Source organism: Seriola aureovittata, chromosome 5 (genome assembly GCF_021018895.1).
Source record: "Seriola aureovittata isolate HTS-2021-v1 ecotype China chromosome 5, ASM2101889v1, whole genome shotgun sequence".
Lineage (NCBI taxonomy): Eukaryota > Metazoa > Chordata > Actinopteri > Carangiformes > Carangidae > Seriola > Seriola aureovittata.
In genome coordinates, this window is record NC_079368.1 from 28395658 (window position 1) to 28422879 (window position 27222).

The 27222-nt window shown below is 42.2% G+C and overlaps 1 protein-coding gene and 1 long non-coding RNA gene across 2 annotated transcripts in view; both read left to right on the forward strand.

Annotated features, from left to right (window-relative positions):
* The first annotated feature begins 203 nt into the window (after positions 1–203).
* Positions 204–27222, forward strand: part of LOC130169772 (uncharacterized) — a 57195-nt gene continuing 30176 nt past the window's right edge. Inside the window, exon 1 of the long non-coding RNA XR_008827884.1 lies at positions 204–536. This is a non-coding gene — a long non-coding RNA (uncharacterized LOC130169772). The remainder of the gene's footprint in view (positions 537–27222) is intronic.
* On the forward strand, positions 13960–19252 carry LOC130169771 (probable G-protein coupled receptor 21). Its single transcript, XM_056376735.1, has one exon. The coding sequence runs from the start codon at positions 15000–15002 to the stop codon at positions 16068–16070; it is 1071 nt and encodes a 356-aa protein (XP_056232710.1). The 5' UTR covers positions 13960–14999; the 3' UTR covers positions 16071–19252.

Sequence of the window (27222 nt, forward strand, 5' to 3'; positions counted from 1 at the left end):
TTGTCTGTAAAATTTTAATTTGTAAAGTAGGTGTAGTTGTTAAATAATTGTATGTGAGTAAAACGCGCAATATTTCCCTTTAAAATAGCGCGAAAAAAGAAAACGGAAGTCCAACACAGTTATAAACCAGTAAAAATTACCGGATCGATGACGTTTTGTCGACCAATTTAAATAATTTCCGCTAGCTAAAGGTCAAAGGTCATCCAGGCGCAGAGGTGAGTCGTCATGTGACGAAGGTATCCTGGCAGGTTGACCGTGGTGAGGAAAATGGCGCAGCCGTTAAATAACTTGTTCGATAAGAAAACATCACCTTTCTGGACTTTACGGGTTCCGTAGAAAGAAATTCAAACCAAATGACGAACGTTGGAAACGGAGGCGGGAAAAATAACAATTTTCACTGGATTATTGTGACGTTGAAACAAAGGAGCAGCATAATATGAACCAGGAGCTACAGAGTTTCCTGCACCTGCTTCACTACGTGGAGTTATTCACCGGATAAAACTTCGCGGGTCTTCTCCAACAGTCCGCTGCTGAAGGTAAGTTAGCATCGCGCTGCAGTTGTTAGCATAACTGTTGGTTGTTAGCATAACTGTTGGTTGTTAGCATAACTGTTGGTTGTGTCACTGCGACACATTTCCGGCTGGAAACAGGCTGATGCCGAGCTGACTGTGTGTTGATGGTGTTTGTCAGGAGGAGTTTAGCTGCTTTAGCTTTAGCTGCTTGATGTTGTTCAGGACACCATAGTCCAAATGATATTTAATGATGGTGTTGAAACTAGAGGCCCACCCTCCATAAGATAGGACGCGATAATGAGATAATAATACAGGAAGTAATTTTCATTGAACTTGTGCTGTAGTGGAGCAGATAACTTCAGCTATTTATCTGACCAACCATTGGTGGTGGATGAACCTGTGGCTTTTGAGGGTCCTCATGGTGTGGGGCCCCTGGGCAGTGGCCCCCTTGACAGGGTTTGCATGTCTCTTGTGTTTGTGTTGGTACCTGCAGTAGATTTGTGGGGGAAAAAAACCCATCCATGATATTGGGTGTAAACTAAAGGGACGCCAAATATTTTTGTGGAAATGCCACATGTGGCTGAGGCCTTGCTGTGGTGTATGTTCTGATGTGTTTGTTACACCTGTCATAGCGGTGTACCTATTTTGAATTGAGGGGATGTGTGTTTTTTGTCCACTGTATCCCAATTTCTTTCTTAATTCTGTATTTATCTCTCCTTCATTATTCCGGTTAGAGGCCCAAAGATGCTCTAGGAAATTATTATGATTTGTTCATGATCTATTTTGTGTTGGTGCTGTTCTGTTGCTTTTCTCTGGTTTCTGATGAACTGCTGACAAGGCCGTCTGCAGTTAGACACTGTGGTAACATGACAACAGCAACACAAAAACCCTCTAAAAACAAACACAAAAACAAGTGCAAGAAGAAGGGTTATTCCTTACTTAAATAATATCAGACTGCAAACACAATGTCAAAGAGGAAATATGTCTTAACAAAGAGACTTAAAGAAGAAAATCACAATTATATACTCTTCATTAAAGAAGATATTTTTATCAGCTTCTCAGGAGGCTAAATCTATTTTAATGGATGGTTTTTTTTTTGTGATTGGTGCAGTCAGTCAAGAATTCATGTTCATTTTTAAATGACATAACTAGTGTGAAGGTTTCCCGAGGTGTTTATTAGAAGAGCCCATTTGAACAAATATATCATTTAAAGAGGTTGCATCTTTCTTTCTGTCATCACAAACCCCTTCTGTTTCCCTCTCTCCTCCCTGTTTGTCCCTCTATTATTCTACAGTCACACATCCATAACAATACTGACATCTCAATTTTTCAATTTCAGTCATGCTGAGCAGATTTATGAACCTGAGCCTGAGTGAATTGACTATGTGTGTTCATTGGAGGTCGTGAAAACCTGTCTGAAACTCTTAAATGAAAAGCTTGAATGAAATTGTCAGCTTTACACTTAATAGTTGATATTTGGATACACATGTACAGTAAAGGCTTGTAGCTACGCTTGTGCATGCAAACACACTGTACAATCATGCATACAGTATGAACACATGCTCACACACGTGATTACTACATGCTCGCTAAAAAAAAAAAAGTCGCAAAAACACACTCTCAGTATGAACACGGGCCTGCCATCGCTCACACACGCAAACACACACCTCCACCTCCCCCACTGCTGCACACTTCAGCTACGCTAATTGACAAAATCATTCATGTGGGAGGGGGGTGGGGTGGGGGGTGTGAGGTGTTTCTGATCTGCTATCTGTCAGCACGCCAAGCCGTGAAGCCGTCCAGCAGCAGAATTCAGCTCCATTAGCACCGCACAGCATCGTTCTTAATCACAACCCTGAGATGAATTCAAAAGGCTGAATTTAATTAAAAGCTAAAATTAGCGCTTGTCTGCTAGCTGTGTGTGTGTGTGTGTGTGTGTGTGTGTGTGTGTGTGTGTGTGTGTGTGTGTGTGTAGGTTTGAGTGAGTGGTGGCCCTCGTTCGTCTGATTTAAAAGGAGGGAATCTTTCCAGGGAGCCATTAGTTGAAACAGCCTGTTTGGGAAAAGTGTGTTTAACCCACAGGGAGCAATCTCATCCACTGCCCTCCATTTAAACAATGGAATGTAATTATGATTGTTGAAGTTATGACGGCTGACTGAGCAGCTTACGGCGCACCGGGCCTCCTGAGTCGCAGCAAAAAGTATTCATGGTTTAATCAAATACACTCAGCGGACGCCTTCATCAGATTCACAGGGAATCAAACCCCTAACCTTGAACGTATCAGTGCCTTCCTTTACCCACTCAGGGAACGGACACTGTGCCAGTGATTATAATTTGAAGTCCCATATTTTTATTTGACATGTTGATCCATGTTAATAAAATCATCTCAGTGTAGTTTTACATCTCCTCTCTCAGGCTTCTCTCTGGAGCTCTAGTAACAACAGGTCGGTGAGCCAATCAGAAGAGAGGAGGCTCTGAGTCTCTCTGTTTCTAAGATGCTCTGACTCGGTCGTCTGGCCGTAACGAGCCCTCGTCAAAGTCTGTCAGGTCTTTAACCTGCACATTTCTCCTGCATCGAACACGTCGACCTGGAGAACCGTCTGTACACTTACCGTCTAATATCTCTCACGGCTAGATCTGTGCTGCTGTTATGAGATAATCAATGTTATTCACTTCATCTGTGAGTAGTCGTAATGTTTTAGCTCGTCGTTGTAACCAGTTATCAGAAGTTATTGATGGTTAATTTTCTGTTAATTGACTCAAATAGAGGAGTTCCCACTGTGAGGCTCCTGCCCAGGGGGCGGCTATGTGTGAGGTGAAAGGGACAGGTGTATGCAGGTGTTGTTAGTTATTGTAGTTTGACTCTTTTACCAACACAGACAACAGTCGCAGCAGTCGTCTTGGGTAGAAGTAACTTAATAAAATCTGAATTTACACTAACCAGGATATTATTATCTCACATGTTCATCATGAATAAACCAGAAATCCAGTTAGAAGTCAAAGAAAACAGACACTTCTGATACAAACAGAACTCGCTTAAGTCACATTTTACCGTAAGAGGAACTGCTAGTCACTGATTCGGCATAAAGTAAACACATAAAAACAAAAACAAAAAAATCCTATTTCTTAATATTAACAACAGTTGTTAACCACCTAAAACCCCTGGATTAAATTAATGAGTATTTGCGTGGACCATTGTTACAGTATGATGCTGAAAACGGGGGTAAGCAATGTTCATTATATAATTATTTTTTTTTTTTTTAGTCTATAAAAAATGTAATTCATAGCTGCTGTCTATGATGTTTTAGGAAATTGACCCAAATATTCTGAAATCATAATGTATAATTTGTTCATATATTGATATGATATAAATACAATCAGCACTGCTCTTTCCTCACTCATACCTGTCAATGGAAAGTTAAAACACACATTAACTCAGGTATTGTGTATAACATGTTTTTTTTGGTTTTACTCAACTTTTCCTAACTTGTAAAAACTTTATTTTTCCAACATGAGCTGAGCTGAAGGATCTTCTTGTTATCAATGTGGTCAGATGTCGGTTTAAACAGTCACCTCATTAAATGTGTGACTTTTGCTGTGTGATGTGGCGCCGCTGCTCATTATGCGCCTCATTAAGATTATAGTTGCTGAAAATGTAATAATTTCTTCTGGTGCACTTCCTGGTTACCAATTTCACTACTTTTCCATTCAATCGGCATCACAGCTTCATTATTCTCTTCATAATAACGTCCCACAGAGAAAATGTGACCTGAGACGAAGTCTGATCGAGCTTTAAGTAACTGCAGCAACATAAAAGAGGAGCTGCTGATAATTGGCTGCTGTGTGTGTGTGTGTGTGTGTGTGTGTGTGTGTGTGTGTGTGTGTGTGTGTGTGTGTGTGTGTGTGTGTGTGTGTGTGTGTGTGTGTGTGTGTGTGTGTGTGTGTGTGTGTGTGTGTGTGTGTGTGTGTGTGTGTGTGTGTGTCAGTGTGATCACAGCGCACCCGGTCAGAGAGCGTCACTAATGTGCTCGCAGAGTCATTACAGTGAATTCACTGCAGCTTATGATGATGAGGAAGGGGACGCTGGTGCTGAAGGTCACGGTCACGCTGCCAACACGATGAACTCACTCGATTTAATAAATATTTTAATATATTTTCTGATTCACCTTCAGTCAACCAGGTAGTCAGGAAAAATAAAAAATAATTTACGTGGTGTTAATACAGACTGAGACGCAAATCTGTGTAAATAATGTTTTTGAAATTATGCAACAGGGACAGCAATTAATTTTACACTAAAAAGATTATTTTCATTACTGATTAATGTTGATTTGTTTTTGAGTCCAAGGTGATGTCTTCAAATCTCCTGTAGCTTTCTAAAACACAGTGATATTTAATTTACAATGATATAAACAGAGAAAAGCAGGAAATCCTCATATTTCAGAAGACTGTTTTAAACCTCTTGAATTATTAAAATTTGTGATATTGTGATATTTTTCAGCTACATCACGATGCACAATATAAATATATATATATCGATATTTTGAAATCTCCTCTAAGAGTCTGTTTGTCTGCTTTAAAACGTTTTGTTTCAAGTATATTCATTAGTGGTTTCTATCTTTTAAATTTGCAAAAAGGTGGAAATCGTCAAACCCTGTGCTGCTTCTTTTCTGAACCGCTTCGTCCGCCTCCATCTTCAGTTACCGTCTCCAAACACGTATCAACTCTCCAGTTCACTCCGCTCCACATAGATGTGGCCTTGTTTACATTAACCTGCTTCATGCCCAATTTGAATTTGCGGATTAAAAAGCGAGTTTTGAGTTTTTTGAAATGCTTAAGAAGCTTTAAAAAATACGTGATTTTGTACTCCATACATTTCGTATATTTAGTATATTCGTTGTACTGCCTACCCTTAATTATAAGATACCATCAAGCACAAGAAATGCCGAAGGATATCTGATTTTATTTTTGGCACATTTCATACAGTTGCTTTGATTTTTGAAAATACTTAAGACGTTCTTGTGTTGTTGAATCTGACTCTTCTCTGGCAGCTTCACCTCATTTTCATATGCTGTCGTTGTTTATAGTTCTGTGATAACATCTTGCGTGTCTGATTTGTGATGAATGGGTTTTATTAAGTTGCCATCCTTGAGTGACCTCAGGGTTCATTAAGCAGCTTGTGACAGTCTGTGTCCCATGAAGCAGCAGCTGATGGAGGAGGAGAGGTCAGCTCTGTCCTCTGGTCCGCATCAGTTAGAGAGACTAAAACGGGACCAGCTGACCTTTGAACTTTTTTAGGCGTTGATATGTCCACTGCGCTGCCTTTTTGGGGGAAGGTAAACTGCTGCATTGAACAATAAACAGATCCTGTATCATGTGGTTTCTGCAGGAATCAGCTGCTTTGGGGTTTGAAGCACGAAATAGGGTCACGAGAAACTCGACCAACACATGACGGAAACTCAAACTGACACCAGCTTCACTCCACCTTTTCATATCAAACACTCCGCCTCTTTAGCTTCAGGTCAGTGTTGATTTTTACAGTGGTAAGAAAACATTTCTCTGACACACAACTCTGTCAGGCTGGTTCGTAGGTGCATGCCTTAGTTTCTGGTTCTTGGTTCTAATCAGCAAAACGAATCTGATTGGTTCACAGTTACTATAATTTTTAAGCTTTTTAAAGGATGAAATTGGTCTGACTTTTTATTTTAATGGAGATTGAAAAGGTCTTATGAACACTGGAGATCTGTTTAAAGCTGCCTCATGTTGTGTTCAGTGGTTTCTTAAGTTCAAACTTCAGAGAAGATTCACGTCACAGTTTTAACACCGCTGCTTCTTAGAGCTTCAGTGTCCATCACATACGGGACTGAAACATAGACTGTTAATAAAGATGGACGTAGCATCCGTGACGTCACCCACAGGTTTCTGAGGAGCGTTTCTGAAGCTCACAGTGAGCTGCTTTTGTACCAGGCTGTAAACATGTTTATTTCTGCTGTAAAGTTGGACATTTTAACATGGGAGTCTATGGGGACTGACTCACTGTTGGAGCCAGACTCTAGTGGTCATTAGAGGAACTGCAGGTTTTGCCAGTTGATTACCATGTAGATGAAACGCTGAACATGTGTTCTGATAACCCCCTCCTCCTCCTCCTCCTCCTGCTGCTGCTGCTGTAGCGTCATCTGTCATCATGACGTTTTCTTCATGTTCTGACAGTAACAGGCTAATGGCGTGTTGTGCGTCCGTGGCCTGTGTTTGTGCGTCTGTAGACAGCGAGGACACAGTATTGGCCGTGCAGACTCGCGCTGTAAAAGCTAATTGTCTGTGGCACCAGGCAGGCCTTCCCCTAATGAACCATGTGCCTGAGGTTAATTCAATTTGGACAGGAGCTCTCAAGGGTCACATCATTTCTCTGGAAAAATAAGAGGAGCTGGCTGAAAATGGGGGAAAGTTACCTGAGAGAGAATGTATGAACACGATTGATGATGGAGCGTATGAATTATATATGAAGCTGTTGGTTTTATGATCAGTGTAGAATGAAATTGACCAATACTCAATGTTTTGCTATAACTGCACTGAATGCCCTCCCTCGTGACTTCAAACTCTATATGAAAACCGAAATTTTTCTTTAACCCTTTCTGTTTTTGCCTAATAAATTTGTAATTTTTTATAGTATCATAAAGTTTTACACATCCCAGATCAGCATAACCTCCGCCAATTACACATGTCATTTAATAAAGACTTTCACAGACTCAACACAGGAAGTTGCATCTACTAGTCATGAGTTATACCCATTCGGGCAGTATTCTTCCATCTTCCCCTGCCTGCACATCCCTAAACATGATCTGCGTCATGGCAGTTCCTGTCCAGACTCGCACACAGCACCTGACATGCCTTACAGATTCATTTCTGTACATTTACATACATAAAAATGAAATAACGTTTCGCTTTAAAAACACCAGACAAGCAAAATAAATGTCAAAATAGTCAATAAATACAAAGAGAATGGGGTATTTTTCTTACACATTATTCACTTTAGCTGCATTGAAATTACTTTACAGTATTTCTTTTGGTTTATTTGGCATAGTATTTACTTACTACTATAATAGTCTGTTTTCATACTGTACATTTACATTACCATGCCATAATGATCACTTACAGAGAAAACACAGAGTACTATAATTAGGCTGTAGATACTGATGACTTTGTGTTTCTTTGATATGTGACTTTGTCACTTCATTTCCTTTCGATCCTCTAATAATTTTAGCACTAGGTGAATGGGAGGAAGGGCTCCAGCTTTGCCAGCTGGTTTTGCTGTCATGGTGATGGGGAAAACCTTCAATTATATTGTTATATCCTCGGTGGGTGAGACTGACGGACTGAAGCTTAATATTTAAGAAAAGACCAAATATCAGATCTGACCTTCCTTTGAAAACATAATCACCCAGCGGTCGGATAATAGATACGACTCGTCTGCATGTAAATCCCCATTCTTTTTCCATCCTCGTTTCATTTCGCTCTGCTGTGTCGTTGACCTTTCTGTCTGCACTTGAATTGTAAAAGCGGCAGGAAAATTAGGTCACCTTTGTTCAGCACCTCCAGTTCCACCCTTTTGCACTCCCTCCCCTTAACCTTTATTTCAGCTGATGTCAAGAGGAGCAGGATGGAGATCGTTCCTCTAGAGAAGAGTTGCAACTCTGTTTAACTACAAAAAAAAAAAACAGAGTGATGCATCTTTTCACAATCAATTTTCACGGTATGGCCGAATACAGGCACCAGCTCCAGAGAGTACATCAGTCAGGAAACAGACAGACTTTTAGCTGTTATATAGATATATGGTGGTTGTGGCTCAGCATCGACCTTGCAGTGTCATGGACTCCAAAAGTGGCATCTGCCGGCATCTGGGTTCGAACAGGCAGGAAATGGAGCGCAGACAAATCTCTGGAGGTGGTTGAGTCACGCCTGAGGCACAAGGCACTGGTGGGGTCATTAGCAACAGGGCGGGCAGGCAAAGACTACTTCCCCAACTGAACACGTCCAGGGGAAGCAGCGGCAACATCTTGTGCCGGAAGAGGAGATAAAAGCCAGCAGGATGTTGGGGATGGGAGAGAAAGGAGCCCTGCAATGAAATATCACCCGGTCCAACATCTGGTAAGCAGACTCGTCTAACGATGTTCCGCGAAGTCCAGCAAACCTCCACGTCTGGGGCAGAAGTGAGACACCGTCCTGCTCATGTTGTTGAGGAAGAGGATCTTTGAAACACCTGCTTCGCAGCTGCCCAGAGGCCCTCGGAGACGGCGCCATGACCAAGTGCTTAAGGTAATAGCTCTGAGTGGAGCCATGGCTATCAAACTTCGCAAGGGAGAACCAGACAAAGAACATCCATGTTCCTCAGAGCGGGAGAGAAGCCACTACTAGAACCTAGAGCAAAGTCTGGTCTCCTCACCGTTGCCACCGAATGGCGTCTGAAAATTGTCTGTCACCGCCTCCTCCATGTTGTAACTGACACATAACAAACCCACGTTGCTCGCCATGCGTGCGTCTGGGAGGCTGTTATTGATTGATGCTTTTTAATTAACCACGGTAATCGACCACAGTTATAGTTGTAATTAAAATTTAAATGGTAACATTAACTGTGGTATTTCTACCATGATATAGCGTGAAACCAGTAACCGTTTCATCTGTTGTCTCTTCAGAGATCCCTCGAACCTCAGAGCGGAAATCAGAGCGTGGTCAAAAAGCCTTGAAGGCTAAACTCTGGGTAAAAATGTCCAAACACAGTGGCCTTCTTGACAGTGGGAACATGTTCTTTATTACATAAAACATCTGAATCTCAACCTCATTTTGAGTGTAGTTTGTTTAAAACATACGTCTATGTCCCTTAACGTTTAAACATCTTAAAGGTTTAAGAAAGTTTAAAAAGAGGAAAGTAAGAAAGTTTCATCTTAACATTGTCGTCCACAATGTGAACTTCCACAATAAGAGCTTCCTTTTAGCTCTTTTCCGCAGACGCTCTGACCCCCAGGTCCTCACACTGCTCTGTAACAGTCTTTGCTTCAGGGCTGTGACACAACAGTTGTGATTTTCGGATCTTGCCTGCCGGGACTTGAATCGCAGTATCACAAGTTCTTCTTTCCAAACATTTAGTCACAAGGTGGCTTCCCCCCGCCGGCCTGCCTGCTATTTCCAAACAGCGTTGCGTTGACTTGGTAACATGGTGTTAACAAGTCTTACAAGATGTCAGACAGCTGACTGCTTGTTCAATGTTTGGTCTCATAACATAGGCAGATGTGCACCTCTGACCCTTGACCTGTAGAATTAAAAGCAAAAACAAAGAGCTAAAACATGGCGGCTCATGGCCTTCCCTTCCCACCTCAACGCTCACCATATGGTTCCAAAAAAAACATCCCAGCAGTGTCTGAATGGTGTCTCTGTTCAGACACCCAGCCTGGAAGGGGAAGACGTTCTCGTCATGACTCCCCCCCCCCCCCCCCGGTTCACGGGGGTTGCATCGGTTTGATGTGGTGAATCAGCAGACAACACAGTCTGGTAGTGACGCAGGTTTGCTGTTATAGAACCTGCTGCTTTACTTGTTGTTTTTTGCATTTTATGTTTTGTGGTATCACAGAAAAATACTCCGAGCTTCAGCATTTCCTGTGGCAGCAGCTTGTCACAGGATAAATAAAAGTCAAAATAATATACAGCATCACAAGGGTTTCTGTAAGGGTACGCAGCTAAGCAGGTCACCTCTGTGCTGTAACAAGCTAGTGACCAAAGTTTTATTTTGCCCGCATGTGATCCAGATCTGACCCAGATCTGATTTCTCAGTGTGAGGAGCAAAGAGCTGCACTCAGACTTTTCCATCTTCTGTCCTGACTGCTGTGCAGCTATAATCTGATAGCACAACACAGCAGACAATGCAGCCTGTATTTAACAGATAAAATCTGCTTTTCTCTGTGTTGCCATGTCAATAAGTAAACTAGGTATTGAACTGTAGTTCATTTGAAATGTAATCATAATTTTGAAAAACTTGTCAAGACAATAAGACACAACATAATATATATATGTATAACAGGAAAAATCATCCATAAGGATAAACCAGTATATATCATGCTAAAATCACCTGTAAACAAACCTGTTTTGGTGAATTATTCAAAAATATTGGCCAAAATGTCCAAAAATATAATTTTTTCATATTGATCGATATGAATAATTATCAATATATACATGTAATATCAATGATGGGTAAGAAAACACATTCAGTGTGTTTGTTAGACCCCAAGGATACAGAAAACTGAATGTAAATGTAAATCTTTTTGTTCACAAGAAAACTCTACAGGGTGGCTTTTAATTTGAAATTCAAGGAAGTTTATTATGGAATCCCACATTAATTAGTTTTGAATCAATAGCTTGAAACTCTCTGCAACTGTCGTGGTGCAACATCAACAAGCTGAAACCATTTCCATGTAACTTCCAAGCACAGATGTTGAGACGCCTCGTCTTGTGTGGTCGTTTGACTTTCCTCGTGGTCGCCCATTCAATATTTCTCATCATTTTATTGTTGTTATTGTGAGATTTTGTTCTCCGACATCTCTTTGTTAATAATTTGTATTTTCTGTTGTGACTGGGCACAGAACCCTCCAGTAGGAAATAGTTCATGGTACGCGTGAAAAAATGAAATATTTTAACTGTAATGATCTGTTTGAATTTAAAATGTACAGTTTGAAATCTTGAATCTTAGCTTGACCTATTGCCTGTCCTATTAACTTGTCAGTAAACTGATCTAATCAATAAAAAGGCAATACGGTACATTGAAGTAATTAGGTACCAGTTTGAATTCATTCATTATTTATATACACTCACCGGCCACTTTATTAGGTACACCTTGCTAGTACCGGGTTGGACGCCCTTTTTCCTTCAGAACTGCCTTAATTCTTCGTGACATAGATTCAACAAGGTGCTGGAAACATTCCTCAGAGGTTCTGGTCCACATGATAGCATCGCGCAGTTGCTGCAGATTTGTCGGCTGCACATCGATGATGCAAATCTCCCGTTCCACCACATCCCAAAGATGCTCTATTGGATTGAGATCTGGTGACTGTGGAGGCCATGTGAGTACAGCGAACTCATTGTCATGTTCAAGAAACCAGTGTGAGCTTTGTGACGTGGTGACGTTATCCTGCTGGAAGTAGCCTTCAGAAGACGGGTACACTGTGGTCCTAAAGGGAAGGACATGGTCAGCAACAACACTCAGGCAGGCTGTGGCGTTCAAATGATGCTCAGTTGGTACTAAGGGGCCCAAAGTGTGCCAAGAAAATATCCCCCACACTGTTACACCACCACCAGCAGCCTGAACCGTTGATACAAGGCAGGATGGATCCATGCTGTCATGTTGTTTACGCCAAATTCTGACACTACCATCCGAATGTCGCAGCAGAAATCGAGACTCATCACATCAGGCAACGTTTTTCCAATCTTCTATAGTTCGGTTTTGGTGAGCCCGTGTGAATTATAGCCTCAGTTTCCTGTTCTCAGCTGACAGCAGCGGCACCCTGTGTGGTCCTCTGCTGCTGTCGCCCATCTGCTTCAAGGTTTGACATGTTGTGCGTTCAGAGATGCTCTCCTGCCTACCTCGGTTGTAACGAGTGGTTATTTGAGTTACTGTTTCCTTTCTATCAGCTCCAACCAGTCCGGCCATTCTCCTTTGACCTCTGGCATCAACAAGGCATTTTCGCCCAGAGAACTGCCGCTCACTGGATATTTCCTCTGTTTCAGACGCTCTCTGTAAACCCTAGAGATGGTTGTGCGTGAAAATAGTAGATCGCCACGTTCAAAGTCACTAACATCACCTTTCTTTTTCATTCTGATGCTCGGTTTGAACTTCACCTGGTCGTCTTGACCGTGTCTACGTCCCTAAATGCATTGAGTTGCTGCCATGTGATCGGCCTATTAGATATTTGCGTTAACGAGCAGCTGAACAGGTGTAAGTAATGGTTGTTTTTCGAAAGACAAAGAAACTCCACTCATCTTCACTGTGCTGGGTGGAGGCAGGAACCTCAAGGACACACAAAAACTTCCAAGACAAAACTAGAACGAGCTACGTGACGAGACACCGACAGGGCTAAGTGGAGAAATATGTAATAATACGACTTTTTAAATGTTTTATGTCGTACAGCCGTGGTCTTGCTGTGGTGTGTTTCACTCTGCAGGGGGCATCTGGCTGATCCTGCTGCCTGTGTGTGTGTGTGTGTGTGTGTGTGTGTGTGTGTGTGTGTGTGTGTGTGTGTGTGTGTGTGTGTATGTGTATATACATGTGTCTCTGAAAACGTGTGTGTTGCCATGTCGTTACATTTGCACGGGTACACTTCATACGTGTGCGGGAAGCCTGCCGGGGAGGGTGGACGTGTGTTTGCACGTGGGTGGGCGTGAGCGGGGTCTGTACAGACGGTGCTCGCCGCTGAATGGCTGAGAGACGTGGAGGGGGAGGGGCTTCCTTTTGACGAGCGGAGCGAGGGGTCCACGGAGATGAGGGCGGGAGGGAGGGATGCGGAGATACGGGGGAGGTACAGTGATAGTAACAGGAAGATGGAGAGGGATGTTGTTGTTGATGTGTTGTTATAGGACGTGGAACACATCAAAAAAATAAGGCTGCAACTGATGATTATTTTAATTACTGATTAATTGATTAATTGTTTTGTCTACAATATGTCAGACAATGGTGAAAAATGTTTAGTTTGATATAAAACAGAAATGCTTTAGAGGGTGATCACATTTTTTTTGTTGTTGCCATATAAAATACTTTAACGATCAATCAATTATCAGGATAGTTGCTTGTGACATTTTCATGTTCTTCATGTTTTTCCCACCAACATCAGAAACCTGAACACAATGAAACTGAGACGAGATCTTAATCCTACCAATCGCTTTTCAAAATAGTTTCAGATTATTTATTTTGTCGATTGACTCATCGATTTCTTGATTGATCTTAATCTCAGGTGACATCTTCATGTTTTTCCAACCATCCAAAACACAAACAGAACCAGTTTACAACGGTATGAAACTGAAACAGTAAAGCAGTTGAGTGACGTCTGTTTCCTCAGACTAATGTTTATGATCAAGACACTGAAGCGCAAATCAAACCCATTATCCTCCTCTCAAAAGATTTTCCTACAGTCATTGTGTTGTGCAGTGGTAATACAGAGCCAGTGAGGAAGAAGGGAGATGGGGAAAAAAAAATTCAAGATAGAGGGAGGAAGAGGAGGGAGGAAGAGGAGGGGAGTCGGAGTGTGAAAGAGAAAAGAAGGGGAAAGGCTTTACAAAAGAAAGCAAGGAGAAAGGGAGGGGAGGAAAAGTGTGTGTGTGTGAGAAAGAGAGAGTGAAGGGGAGGGCGCACCAGTGTGTTTGTGTGTGTGTGTGTGTGTGTGTATGAGAGAGAGAGAGAATGGGCGAGCGAGCAGGGGGAGGAGAGCGAGCAGCAGTGGCAGTGCTGCATCATCACTATACTGCCACTACAGCAGAGGAGAGGCAGCCTGACTGCCTGACTCTCTCTCTCTCTTTCTCTCTCTCTCTCTCTCTCTCTTTTTCTCTCTCTCATACACACACATTCATGCACACTCACTCTCTCTCTCACACACACACACACACACACACACACACACACACACACACACTGGAGGGAAGCCGGCTGCTTCTCAACCTCACAAGAAGCCTCGCGGAGCAGAGAAGTCCCTGGTGACATGATCCATCACCTGTCTCCGGGACTCGAGACGCTGCATGTGTGTGTTCATCCCTGACAACGGACCATGGACGAGGCTGCTACCTCCACATCTGACGCCGTTTGTTTGGACTGTCTTATTTTGTTTGCTGAGGCGCCCGTGACCGGCGGCATGGAGGAGTGTTAACGTCGGAGCTGCCGGGACATTTCGGCATTGTGTGTGTTTTTTTTTTCCCTCCCTCTCGCTTCAGTAGAGCCAGAACTCTAACGGGTGGAAGTGGATGCCTGGGTTTTTTCGGCGGCTGCGTACCGGAGCAGAGTGCTTACCTCAGGATTTGTAGTGAAGAGGAAGGGGGGGGGGGATGATAAACAGCAGCGAGGAGAGGACGGCTTGCACTGCAGCATCAGACTGGCATCTCTTGTTGTACGTTGGGGATTTTCTTTTGCCTCTTGTGGTCGCACACATGCACAAATCTCACCCCCAGCAGCAGCAGCAGCAGCAGCAGCAGCAGCAGCAGCGGAGCCGGGCTGTGGTTTCCATGCACCGATGGACTACTGCTACTTTAAGGATGGGCTCCCTGCCCGCTGAGGCACAGAAGATGCTGATTTAAGAAGAACAGGAGGCACGCTTTGTTTTCTGAGCCGAAGACGGGACGAGTAACTTCAGGATTAAGGATAAAAAGAGAGAGAGAGAGAGAGACTTGGATGACAGGATGACGGTTGAGTTGAGCTGAAACCCCCCCACCCCCCTCCCCCTCCTCCTTCCCTCGTCTAGTCCAAACATGAACTCTTCCTCCGATGCGAACCAAAGCAGCTCTCCGCCGTTCTGCCTGCTGGGCGCCGTGGGTTACTCCCACAGCCTGGATACCTGTGTGCTGGAGGTGGTCGTCATCCTCTTCCTCACTGTGCTCATCATCGCCGGCAACCTGGTGGTGATCTTCGTCTTCCACTGTGCCCCCCTGCTGCACCACCACACCACCAGCCACTTCATCCAGACCATGGCCTACGCCGACCTGCTGGTGGGCGTGAGCTGCCTGGTGCCCTCGCTGTCCCTCCTCCACTACCTCCGCGGCCTGAACGAGGAATTCACCTGCAAGGCGTTTGGTTACATGGTTTCTGTGCTGAAGAGCGTCTCCATGGCGTCGCTGGCGTGCATCAGCGTAGACCGCTACATCGCCATTACCCGCCCGCTGTCGTACGCCACGCTGGTGACGCCCTGCCGGCTGAGGGTGTGCATCGTCCTCGTCTGGGTTTACTCTGCTTCCATCTTCCTGCCGTCCTTCTTCGGCTGGGGGAAGCCAGGTTACCACGGGGACATATTTCAGTGGTGCGCCGACTCCTGGAAAACTAACCCTGGGTTCAGCACCTTCATTGTGGCGCTGCTCTACGCCCCGGCAGCGCTCACCGTCTGCTTCACTTACGGTAGTATATTCAGGATCTGCCGGCAGCACACGAGGGAGATCACCCAGCGCCACGCCCGCTTCAGCTCGCAAGCGGAGGGCGATAAAGGCGAGCGTGGGGAGCGGTGTGAAGGCTGCCCGGACAAACGCTACGCCATGGTGCTGTTCCGCATCACCAGCGTCTTCTACGTGCTGTGGATGCCTTACATCCTCTACTTCCTCCTCGAGAGCGCCGGACTGTATCAACATAAGGTGGCGTCCTTCTTCACCACGTGGTTGGCGATTAGCAACAGCTTCTGTAACTGTCTCATCTACAGCCTCTCCAACAGCGTCTTCCGGAAAGGTCTCGGCCGCCTCTTTAGCCCGTTGTTTCCTTCCTGCCTCGGTTGCACGGACGCCAAAAAAGCCCCGGTTCCCGTCAGCCCCCGCTCAGCCCCTCGATGCCAAGTATGATCCTCGACGACGATGGATTCGGTTCGGTCACTTTGGAGGCTCGGCCCTCTGTGCGTGTGCTTTGCTCTCAGCTGCGTGGCATGACACAGGTCTTTTTGGTCCGGCAGTAAAATGCGTCGAGGACCTCCTGCACGGAGCGCGGAGAGGTGCCCGTGCAGAAGCCTGCTGGTCGTCACGAAGGCTGATTTTTGTGGAAAGAGGAAGCTGGGTCTCGCTGCTCTTTGACAGCAGCAAGGATCACAAGCGGATGGAATAAGAAGAAGAAGAAGAAGAGTGGACTGTAGGAATAAGGTTCATGTATGTTAGTCCAGAGGCCTGCATTGACTTAAGAACTCCCAGAAGCAAAAAAAAAAAAAAGCAAAAAAACAAAAAAAGGAAAGCACAGCACGACTTGTGTTGTGCAATTCACTGAAATGCAAAAAAAAAAATTGTTTTAAATCTTTTCAAGCTTGACTGAAAAAAATCTGCAAATTGTCTTGGTTCTTTCAGGGTAGAAGTAGGTGATGCAAAAAAAACAAAAACACTTGAAACAGACTACTGATCTGTTTCCCCTTAGGGAAGTCCAGATACTAATGTGTGTATGAAAAATCCTTCATGAAGAAATCATCTGTTAATCAGCGATCGATATGTGTGTGTGAGTTACAGATGTGTATCTGATGGACCTTAAGCTCATTTCCCAGAGAGAAGACTGAGGTTTATCAAAAGGATTCCTCTCTTTTGAAGTTGGTGGGAAGCTGTTTACACAGTCTCGGGTTTCACATGAAAATATTGATTTAAGAATTAGCTTTACTTTCTAAAGATGACCGCTGAGCCCGGGAAGTTTTCCCGCCAGCAGACGGTAGCGGCGCATCCTCGTCAATGAGACAATAAATGATATTTATTTTGGAGAGTTTTATTCTCTTTGCGTTTCCTCCTCAGGTTTATCAGCAGTTGTTTTTAAGCCTCCGGGCTGTTTTGCTTTGCTCTCAGCTGAAACAGTATGTGACCCTTAAATCAAAAGCCACGTAGTGTCATAAGATAGTCACCTCCTGACCTGTTGTGCAGTTGTGTCAGTGTTAATGATGAATCTGCTGTCTGCCGGGATCACAGGGCGATCTCATGCAAAGACTGACTTCATTGTAATCTGTAAATTTGTTGCTTCTCTCTCTCTCTCTCTCTCTTTCTCTCTCTCTCTCTCTTTTTAAGTCGTCTAGCAGCTGGCGGCGGCTCAGATCAGTGCAAAGTGGAGGAGAGGAGTTTATGGCTGTGCTTCACGAGCCAGACCTCCAGAGTGTAAGAGGGTCAGAGCACTTTTCTAAGAGCCGGTGGCTTGTGGCTTTTTGGCGTCATGTAAATACACTAAATATTTAAACAGCAGCAAACTGAGTCCTTTGGGGGATTTTTGGCGGCCCCTGATGTAAAGTAGATCTCTGGGGTTAAAGATAATTATGTGGGTAAAGTGTTATGTTTTTCTAACAGGATAATTTATTTGTCACAGCTAAGACGTGCTGCACTGAGACTGAACCTGGGTTTTTTTTACAGTGTTGAGAAGAAGGAAAAGTGTTTCTTTATATGCAGCAGGAAGTTTGAGGACTTTTAGATTAAGATTGAAGATGTAGTTTGGTTTTAAAGTCACAATGAAATGGCATCTCTGAGAGCGTCTTGCTCCTGAATTTTACTTATTTGTGGAAAGGGGAGAGAAAGAAACTAGATGGGAGGATTTTTCATGATGTAATGCTGTATGGCCAAAAATATATGGACACCACACAAATACTTTTGGTGCTCTTTTTGTCTGGGGATGATTTTCAAGGCTCCTTAATTACACTATGGATAAATCTCAATTGAATCTGAAACAATAAGTTGAATAATTGATTAGTTGATCAACAGAAAAATAACTGTCAGCTTTTTTGATTATTAAAATGATTAGTTTTTCAAGCAAAATATCAAATTAAATGAATATCTTTGGTTGGAAAACATAATCTACGTGGAGTCTTCGTCTTGGGGTTTAATGATGTGAACTGTGATTTAACTTTATATTTGGTAACGTCAGTTTTACCATCTAAGAAATATTATGTTAGAAAAATATATAATTTTCCTGAAAACTGCATGTAAAATGTAAAACACTCGAAACAAACCACAGTTAAAAGTTGTGTCTGGTAATGTCGTTTATTTATTGGTTTAATTAACAGGGAAAGTACCTGTAAGTGTAAATGTACCAAAATTAGAGCCTGCTGCCGCACTCGCTGCTTTTCCACAGAGAAAGAACAAGACCGCTAAAACAAGAGAGCTACATCCGGTTCAAGCTAACAGATGAGCTAGCCGTAGCTAGCTGTAGCTAAAACTAGGCTACATGTTTGCTTTTGCTACTCAACTGTCACCTGGCAATGACAAATAACATCTTGATAAGTTTAGTTTGTTATCCAACAATAGCTAATTTCAGCTGTGATGGAGACTAACTAAAACCTGGCTAAACGTTGACTAGCCTAGCTTAGCAGAGCAGCAGTTGGCTAATTGCCATCTCAGCTTGTGTCCGCTTGTGGAACTGAAATTATTTATTGCGGTCAAGCTACTGTACTTTTAATTCACATATTTAAACTTAATAAATGGTATATTCATTTATTATGTTGATTTCAAGGAAGGTATTAACAAATATTGAACTGAAAAGCTACAGAAAAAGTTTATCTATGATGTATTTCTTCCCTCAAAGTCCCTGAAGATTATTAAAGGCAGAGTGAAGATTTTAGGTTTGGTTTATCCTGATGATTTTGGGGGTAAAAAGACATAAAACGACGACAGTTAATCTGAAAATGTTAATAAACTCTTATTTATTTCTCAACTTAAGCTTCTCTGTAGGGCACACACAAGGTCATGTTGTACGTTATTAATATAAAATAAATTCCACATATAATTTTGATATAAAGATTTGAAAAATGTGAAAAATCTACATTTATTGTCACAGGTGTGTGTGCCATCACAAGGGAAATTAGTTTAAAAATGTTCATTCTTGATGTTGGAAAACTCACCACGGGGCCCGTTTAATAGCAGATTTGAAGCTTTCGGTCGTATCACATGATCTTCCTCAGCAGAGTTTGCTGCTCTGTTGAAATTGTAGATATTCACATTAAATTGATTGTAATTCAATTTTCATGTAAAAAGTTTCATGTTTTATTTCATTGTGACTTTAAAAGTAACTGTTGCCTTGATGTTGTGAGGAATTTTTTATTTTTTTTTATTTTTGCATCTCCCCTATAGAGACACACAAACAGGCATTTTCACCACAGGGGGTTCAGAGGTCAGACTGAGGTCAGGGTTCAGGGTTTTACCTGCAGGACGTTTCCAGAGACGCAGCAGCTGCTGTCCCAGCGTCGCTGCTGCCCTCAGTATGTCTGTTTACAGTGTCTGCTATGAAAATGTAAGTGTTTGATTCCTGCTTGATCGGTTGTGAAAACACACACACACACACACACACACACACACACACACACACACACAGTCAGACTTTACCTGCATGATTCTGGTTCTGTCTGGATCGACGTTTCTGTCTCATGATGCTACTGAACGCAATTTACTGACTGTACTCCTTGTCTCCGTTTCCTGGCTGCTGTTGTGTAACACAGATGGCTTATCTTGTTTTATTTTGTTTTCATGAGGGCAAAAATTTCCTGTTTGCCAAAGTTCATGTCAGAAAACAAGAATGACCTGCAGAAAACCGTCTGGCCTGTCTGTGATCTTCTCCTGTCGCGGCTGTCGGGAGGAAATGACGCAAATCTGCAAAAAAACATTTCCAATTTGACGTTGTACAATCAGAGCTGACGCATCAAAAGTCTCACTCTTTGCAGTTTTGAGTGTTATTTTTCCTGGACAGCGATGCGAGTCAGTGCGAGTCAGTGCGATACAGCTCTGCTTTAACCCCCAGACCACAACAGATCACTGACACTAGAAGAAAAAGTCTGAATGAAAGGGCTGAGTTTTCTTCACTCTGGTTGAGCCGTCTGCTCCTCAGCATGTGTCCCGAACAAGTTACTGCTGCAGTTAATTGTAAATATCGAGGTGTAATCAAATGATTAAAATGAGATGTTGTGATTTACTGTCTTTTGGATTGATTTGGTACCAAAACGTCTGAAAAATGCAACATCAAACTGTTTGTTACTGTGCAGTTATGAAAGTCTAATCTAATAGAGACAAACTATTCCATCCTTTATGACCCATTAATGACCCCGGATACGGGATGAGAGGAGGATGTGTTGTCGCGTTCTGGATGGCGCCTGGTCGAATCCTCGTGTCTGCGACGGGTCCTGGTTGCGCCAAGTCCGTGTCACGTGGTTTCAAAAGACCATTTTTTTGTATTTTACAGCATATTGAAAACACATATTCATTTCATTTATAATCATTGTGGCAAGATACTTTATGAGTTGTTTGCATTATTACTTATCTGTTTCTATCTGTATTTCCTGAACAGTGTATGTTGCTGTAACCCTGATTTCTCGGTGGGTTCTCCAGGCTCTTTAACCTCCGCCAACACGGCAGGACAGTGAACACAACTTAATTGTTTAGACGGTATACACATATACTATACTATAATACTACTTCAATTATTATACTGCTAAACTACTATATTTCTTCATACCTGTCCTCCGTAAACAACAGCAGGTGGGAACCAAAAGTACTCCACACTAAAGGAAGTTGTACATGAGCAACCTAAATGTTACACCTATAAAATCAGCATGCGGCAACTGATATGCGAAAAAAAAAATCATAGTTATTATCATTATTTTGGCAGATACTGCGATTTCAGTGGGAATTATCGTTTTTGCATTTTCATTTTCACAAAAAAATAAAATAAAAATGATCAGGATGTGACTTTTTGTCGGGGCTTGTACTGAACAAACATGTTCCTTTTACCTCTGGAGAATATGATCTGTGGACCGGGGCGTCACTGTGGCAACACAACGCTTCATTTATGGTCTGTTGTGACACATTTCGCCTTTATTCAAAAATTGCAGCTCTTTTTATTTAGAAATTTCACTTGGTCACATTATCATTTCTATAATACTTCGATTCATTGTTCAGCCCTAATAGACTCAAGTAAATAATATATATAAATATATAATATAATAAACTGAAATATTATATATATATATATCATAGTTATGATTAACACTAGCGATGGGTACCTAAACCTGGTATTAAACAGGCCCTGGGGCTAAATGTTTAATGATCAGAGTATTGATAACGTTATTGGTTCTGCTCTTTGTTACTGTGACATAAAAGTTCTCACATTTTATTTCACCAACTCCGTTTTCTGATTAAGACCATTCAAGCAATTCTTAATTCTGTTCTTAATTAGTTTATTTTTCTCTTATGAAATCACAAAAAGTGCCGATAATAGTCCTGTTAAAGTACCTTATTGATAAAAGTAGTGCTGTTAAAATCATAACGATCTACCCATAACTAACCTAACTCAATTGTGTACAATAACTACGGTTACATTAGCGTAAAAGAAAACCATAGCGTTCCCTCTCCAGCATCTCAGACCTTCAGTAACAAGTGAAATACTTCTTAAAATATCAATCAGTAAATTTACACACAAAGCACAACGTCACATTTCACTCGTGATCGTCGCTCACAGATGTTGATAAACCTCGGGGCTCTTGAAAGCTGATGCACAGGCAGCAGATATGATTTTTGTTTGTGTCACCATTAACCCACGAGGAGGCCGTCTCATGATTTCATAAGTACCCGATGATTTGTGTTGTGTTGTTTTGTGGAGCGGCTCGTTCTCCAGCAGAGGACGATTATATAAAATTGATGGCTGGTGAATTTGTGTTTCACCAAAGTTGAACCCGAGGCTCAGACACTTGAGTGGAGTCACTTATGAAATCCACTCAACTGCTGTTTTTGCAGCTAATTTTTTGTTGTTATGAAAGTTCATGTTTACTGGGCAATAATTCAAACTTATTTACAATAAACTCAAGAAGCAGCCATTCAGAAGATGTTTTAACACATCGGCTCGTACTCAACAAGCTTGAGCAGTTTGATTTTTAAAGTTTGTAATCCAGACAGGTAATCTGTGGTGTGATTACAGTGTCTCCAGCTGTGGCTGATGATAGAATCACTCCAGATGTTTTTTTGTTTTTTTATTTAATGTGACGACTGTAATCCCTCCACATGTTCTGCATTCCTCCGTCTCTTGTCTCTGGCGCGTCCCACAGCACAGAGTCCTGCTTTATTTGGCTCACATGACCGCGCTGTTTCCGAGCCAAGTGACCGTTCCCGCCGTGCTCACATGACGTTGACTGTTTTGCGTTTGATGCAATTGATGAGGCTCACATGAAAGTTATTGATCAGGGGAGGGAGAGAGTACACTCAATGTCCCCAATGTACAATGAGCGATTGTCCCCGGTGACGTCCACAAACGCCAGCATGTAGCTCTGACATAACTGAGAGATGCTGTGGATGAAAGCTCCAACACACATGTTGATTTGTGTCGATGTGGACCTCATGTCCAAAATATTGTGATGATCTAACTGGGTTTTGATGATTTGACCATTTCATCCCTAAAACGCCTCTGACATAACATTTGGACGCACCAACCAATCCGGATGGAACAAGAAATAAAAATGTTTTTGTACCTTTATTGATCCCCCGTAGAGGAAAGTAGTAGCACAAGAATCTAAAATAAATAAGATAAATTAGAAATACGATATACAATGCAACCTAGGCATTGAAGGTGTGGTACAAAACTGAAAAAAATGATTGATTATATTCGATCACAGAAACCCTCTTTAAGGTGCGGTGATGAAGCAGGACTCATCATGTTGATTCTTCAGTGGTGAATATTCCCTAAAAGCAGGATTCGCTCAGTTGACACAGGGTCAGACTCGATATCCAACCTTGTCCTGAATCCTAAAACTGTCCTAAAGATCCATAAGGAAGTCAGGCGTAGACCTTAAGTTAATACTTAAGAATTAACCTTTAATCTCAAATATAGATTTGCTAAATGACTTCAAACAAATGATATCAATAATGACTTTATAATTTTTCTGTGGTAGTTAATTTGTTTTTTGTTGCTATTTGCAGAGTCGACTGTTTGACAACTACTGATGCTAATTTTATTTCTTTAGTCTCTCCTTTTTATTTCTTGTGACTTGGTTGGTGTCAGTTTTGTTATTTTATTTTACTGTGGGTGAAAAAATGTAGATGTAGATCTTTTTCTCATACACGCTGAAGAAACATTGCGCTGCCTCTTGTTTTTCTGCCTCCACTTCCTGCGTGTGTGCGATTGTATTTCTGATTAACTCTCTGAAAATACTAATGGAGCCTTTTTCCTGCTTCACGTCCAGCGGATCCCACGAAGCCTCTCCTCTCACAACTTTGATCCCCTGATTCAAAAACATGTTATGTCAAAGTTTATGTTTTTATTTTCCTGTGGGAAAATCACCATGTTGTCAGACTCGGACCACAGTCAAGAGTTACACAGAGACTCGATCGCCCCCCCCGGGGGAAATGCCTTTTCACAGAGACCCAACAGTGCCAAATTTGGACCAGGACTGAGAGCAGAGAGGAGGGGGAGGGGAGGGAGGGGAGGGAGGGAGGGGGATCAAGGTTGGGGTGGGTGAGATTTTATGTATTTAGCTTGGAATGGTCCGGCTCAGCTCTCCTGCACCCACGCACTATCGTTTCCAGCGTGAGATCTGACGAATGTGACGTCTGCTGGCACGGACGCAAAACTTTGAATATTCTTCTTCTTTATGTTAAAACGTGTATTCGTCAAACGCCCTGTGCTGTGTGGGAGCGCTGAGCAACGAACATGAGGTAATAGTGTTGAAATCCATGGGAATGAAACTCAGTTCACTTGTCTGTAAAGTGATACACCAACTGTCAGAGTCAATTACTTATTTAGTGAAAAACATTGTTTCTGATGCACATTTTAAAGGAAGTGAGGCCTGAAAACTAACTTTAATCAGATTTTCTTCTTCTTCTGTGTTTTATTTGAAGTGTTGATCCATTAGAAGATGTAAAAACCATCTCAGTGTAGTTTTACATCTCCTCTCTCAGGTTTCTCTCTGCAGCTCTAGTAACAACAGGTCAGTCAACCAATCAGAAGAGAGGAGGCTCTGAGCCTCTCTTTCGATTGGCTGACTGTTTTCTGAGTGATCCAATAAAAATAAAGCAGATTTCAGGTAAAAAACACTCAGAGAAACCAAATCCTGCAAGGTTTGGATGGTGGGTCCAGGTGGGCGGGGCTTGGTGACTGCTTTGTTGTGACATCACAAAGTTCCAGAAGTCCTGACGGCTGGTTTTAAGGCTCAGTTTCTGAATACAGGCTGTGTGCATTTCTCTGTGGACTTTGATACTTTCACAGTATTAATATAGAAGCTAGAGCTGATCTATAATCACACTACACATGGACACAGACCTTTACACTGGATGGGACCTTTAATGTAAAATATTGAAATAGAAGAATAATACTGTGAACCTTTAGGGTTTTGCTCTCAAAATATATCTACAATTTATCCAACTAATGAACCTGCAGACGCTTGAAGTGGTGTGGGTGTTAGCTTGTTTTGAGACCATTAGACCCAGTAAAGTGAACTTTGTTTAAAAAAAAAACTGCTATAAAGAATCCTGTCCTTGTCTGTAAATCAAAGACGTCACAGCAGCAGCATTATGTATATTTTGATATTCTTACATTGTGGTCCACTGTGTGTTTTTAAATGGTCGTACAGGGAATTTAGTAGCTATCAGTTTGTAATGAGATTACAGTAATCTTGTGATTGGTAGTCATTCACTCTCCAGTCTTGTGCCCCTGGATTCAGTGATAGAGATCTGCTGTATCTGCTGTGTGTTTTCTGTCCGCTGCAAAAAATATCCTCCATAAAAAAAAACCACATTGTTCAGGCTGAGAATCAACACAGAGAGCAGAGAGCATCTGACTTCTTGACAAATTCTTAATTTCCTGGAAACTAAACACTGAAACGTGGCAGAGTGAGATGGCTCACTGTACAGTTATAAATCCTACAATGACATCTGTGTGTTTTGTTTCCTGGAAAGCCCTGAAACGAGCATTTGTCAGTGAGTCAAATAGACATTTTTCCAAAGTTCAGTTTGCAACGTGAAAACGAACTTCTGTCAAGTGTCTGAAAAATGAGCCACACTTCCCTGAAATATGTCATGGCTTCATCTGAATCCACAGTTTCACCTCTGACTGTGACCCTGTAGTATTTCACTTCCTTAAAGTTATGAGACTTGAGAAATAAAGTCAATTAAAAACAACAAAACAATGTACAGATTGATGCATGAGAAGCCGAGATATGCAGAGTTAAAGACCCCGGTTTGGGTTAAAGTCCAAAAAACACGGGATCCCTCACTTTTCATCTACGACTTGAAAGAAATGAACAAATATTTTGATAATGATTCATCATTTCAGCCATTTTCTTAATAAAAACAGTATTTGCTGGACAGATAAAACGAGCAATTTGAAGACGTTACCTCGAGCTCTGTGACAAAAATAATAATAAAAAATAATCAACATATTAATTAATAATGGAAATAATAGACTTTGAGGCCAAGCCAGAATCACTGGGTGATGTCACCTCAGCAGTTTTCTCAGTTTTGATGGAGCTTCTCTAAACTTATTGTCATAGGCTGAGTGTAAGATCCAGTTAACGTAACCCTGACCAAGAGGACACGCCCCCTGACTTTGTTAACAGCGTCACCAAACGTCAACACTTTCTCCTTATGTTTTTAAGAAGTCAGGAGTTCTGTGTCGCACTTCAGCGAAATTGACTTAAATCCCCCCAAAGAAGAGCAAAAGGTTAATTCACTAAAACTGGCAGCAGTTTCAATAATTGTGATTTTGTTCAAAATGCATCAGTGAATCAATTAGAAAATTAATCGGCAGCTATTTTGATTATCAATTAATCGTTTGACTAATTTTTGATGATGTCTGGCCTCTCAAATGTTTTCTGGTGTTCTTTAAAACAAATTCAAGTACTTTTCTTTCACTATTTACTAACATTTTAAGACTCAACGATTAATTTATTATTAATACATTTTATATTTATCAGGAAAATAATTGACAGATTAATCAACAATGAAATATTTATAATTGTTTGTTTCAGCCTAATTCTGATAAAGTTTGAGTCTGTTTCCACAACGCAAGAATAAGTAAAGGAGTCTGGACTGACCAGTGACATTTTTTGCAGTGTGGTCCTGTGAGTGGCTGTATTTTGTGTGTGTGTGTGTGTGTGTGTGTGTGTGTGTGTGTGTGTGTTTGTGTGTGTTTGGGAACCCTGAGCGATAAGAAAGTGGAGGTCCTATCTGTAATCAGAGAGAAGGAGGCGAGTGAAAACAGCCTGTTCATGCTGCTGGTTATTCTTAGTGCCGAGGAAATGAGCCTGGAGCCAGGACGACTCACCTGACTGCTATCACACACACACATGCACACACACATGCACACACACATACAGACGTACGTACCACAGCCAGATATATATGCACAGATAGGCATACACACCAGACGTAAAGACTACAGTTGTACAAACAGTTCAGAGAAGCATAAATAATGAGTTCATGACGCAGTTAAAGTCAAACACACGCACCAGCCCAGAACAGGAAACACCCGTCACCTGGAGACTCACAGTCTCACTCAAATTAAAAGTCATTTATCCGTCTGCTACCGCTCGTACCTGCTCTGTAAATCACTCGTCCCGTGTTCTTCTCTGAGGATGGATCTGAAACCAACAGGGGGAACTTTCTAGTTTTTGGTTTCGTAATGGCTTCCCCTCATTCTGCAGGAAAAGCCTGTGTCATGTGAAGTTTCAATAGCTGTAAGATGATACAGTATATTTGTGGTTTTAAGTACCAAAAACCATCTCAATGTAGTTTTACATCTCCTCAGTCAGCCAATCAGAATAGAGACTCCGCCTGCTGTAGCTTGGTAAAAACTCACCTGTAATGGCGACGGCTGGTCAGCGATGAAATGAGCCGAACAAATGATCAAATTCAGAATGAAATCCTCCGGCTGGATTCTGTGTGAAGCTGTAGACCGAAGCCTTAGACCTGGTTCTGGAGCAAACTGAAGAATCATCCGGCGGCATCGGGGGAGACCGTGTGCGGTTTTGCAGTTTTGGCCGCTAGACTCTCGGAGCGGACGGGTACAGTGCTAGTG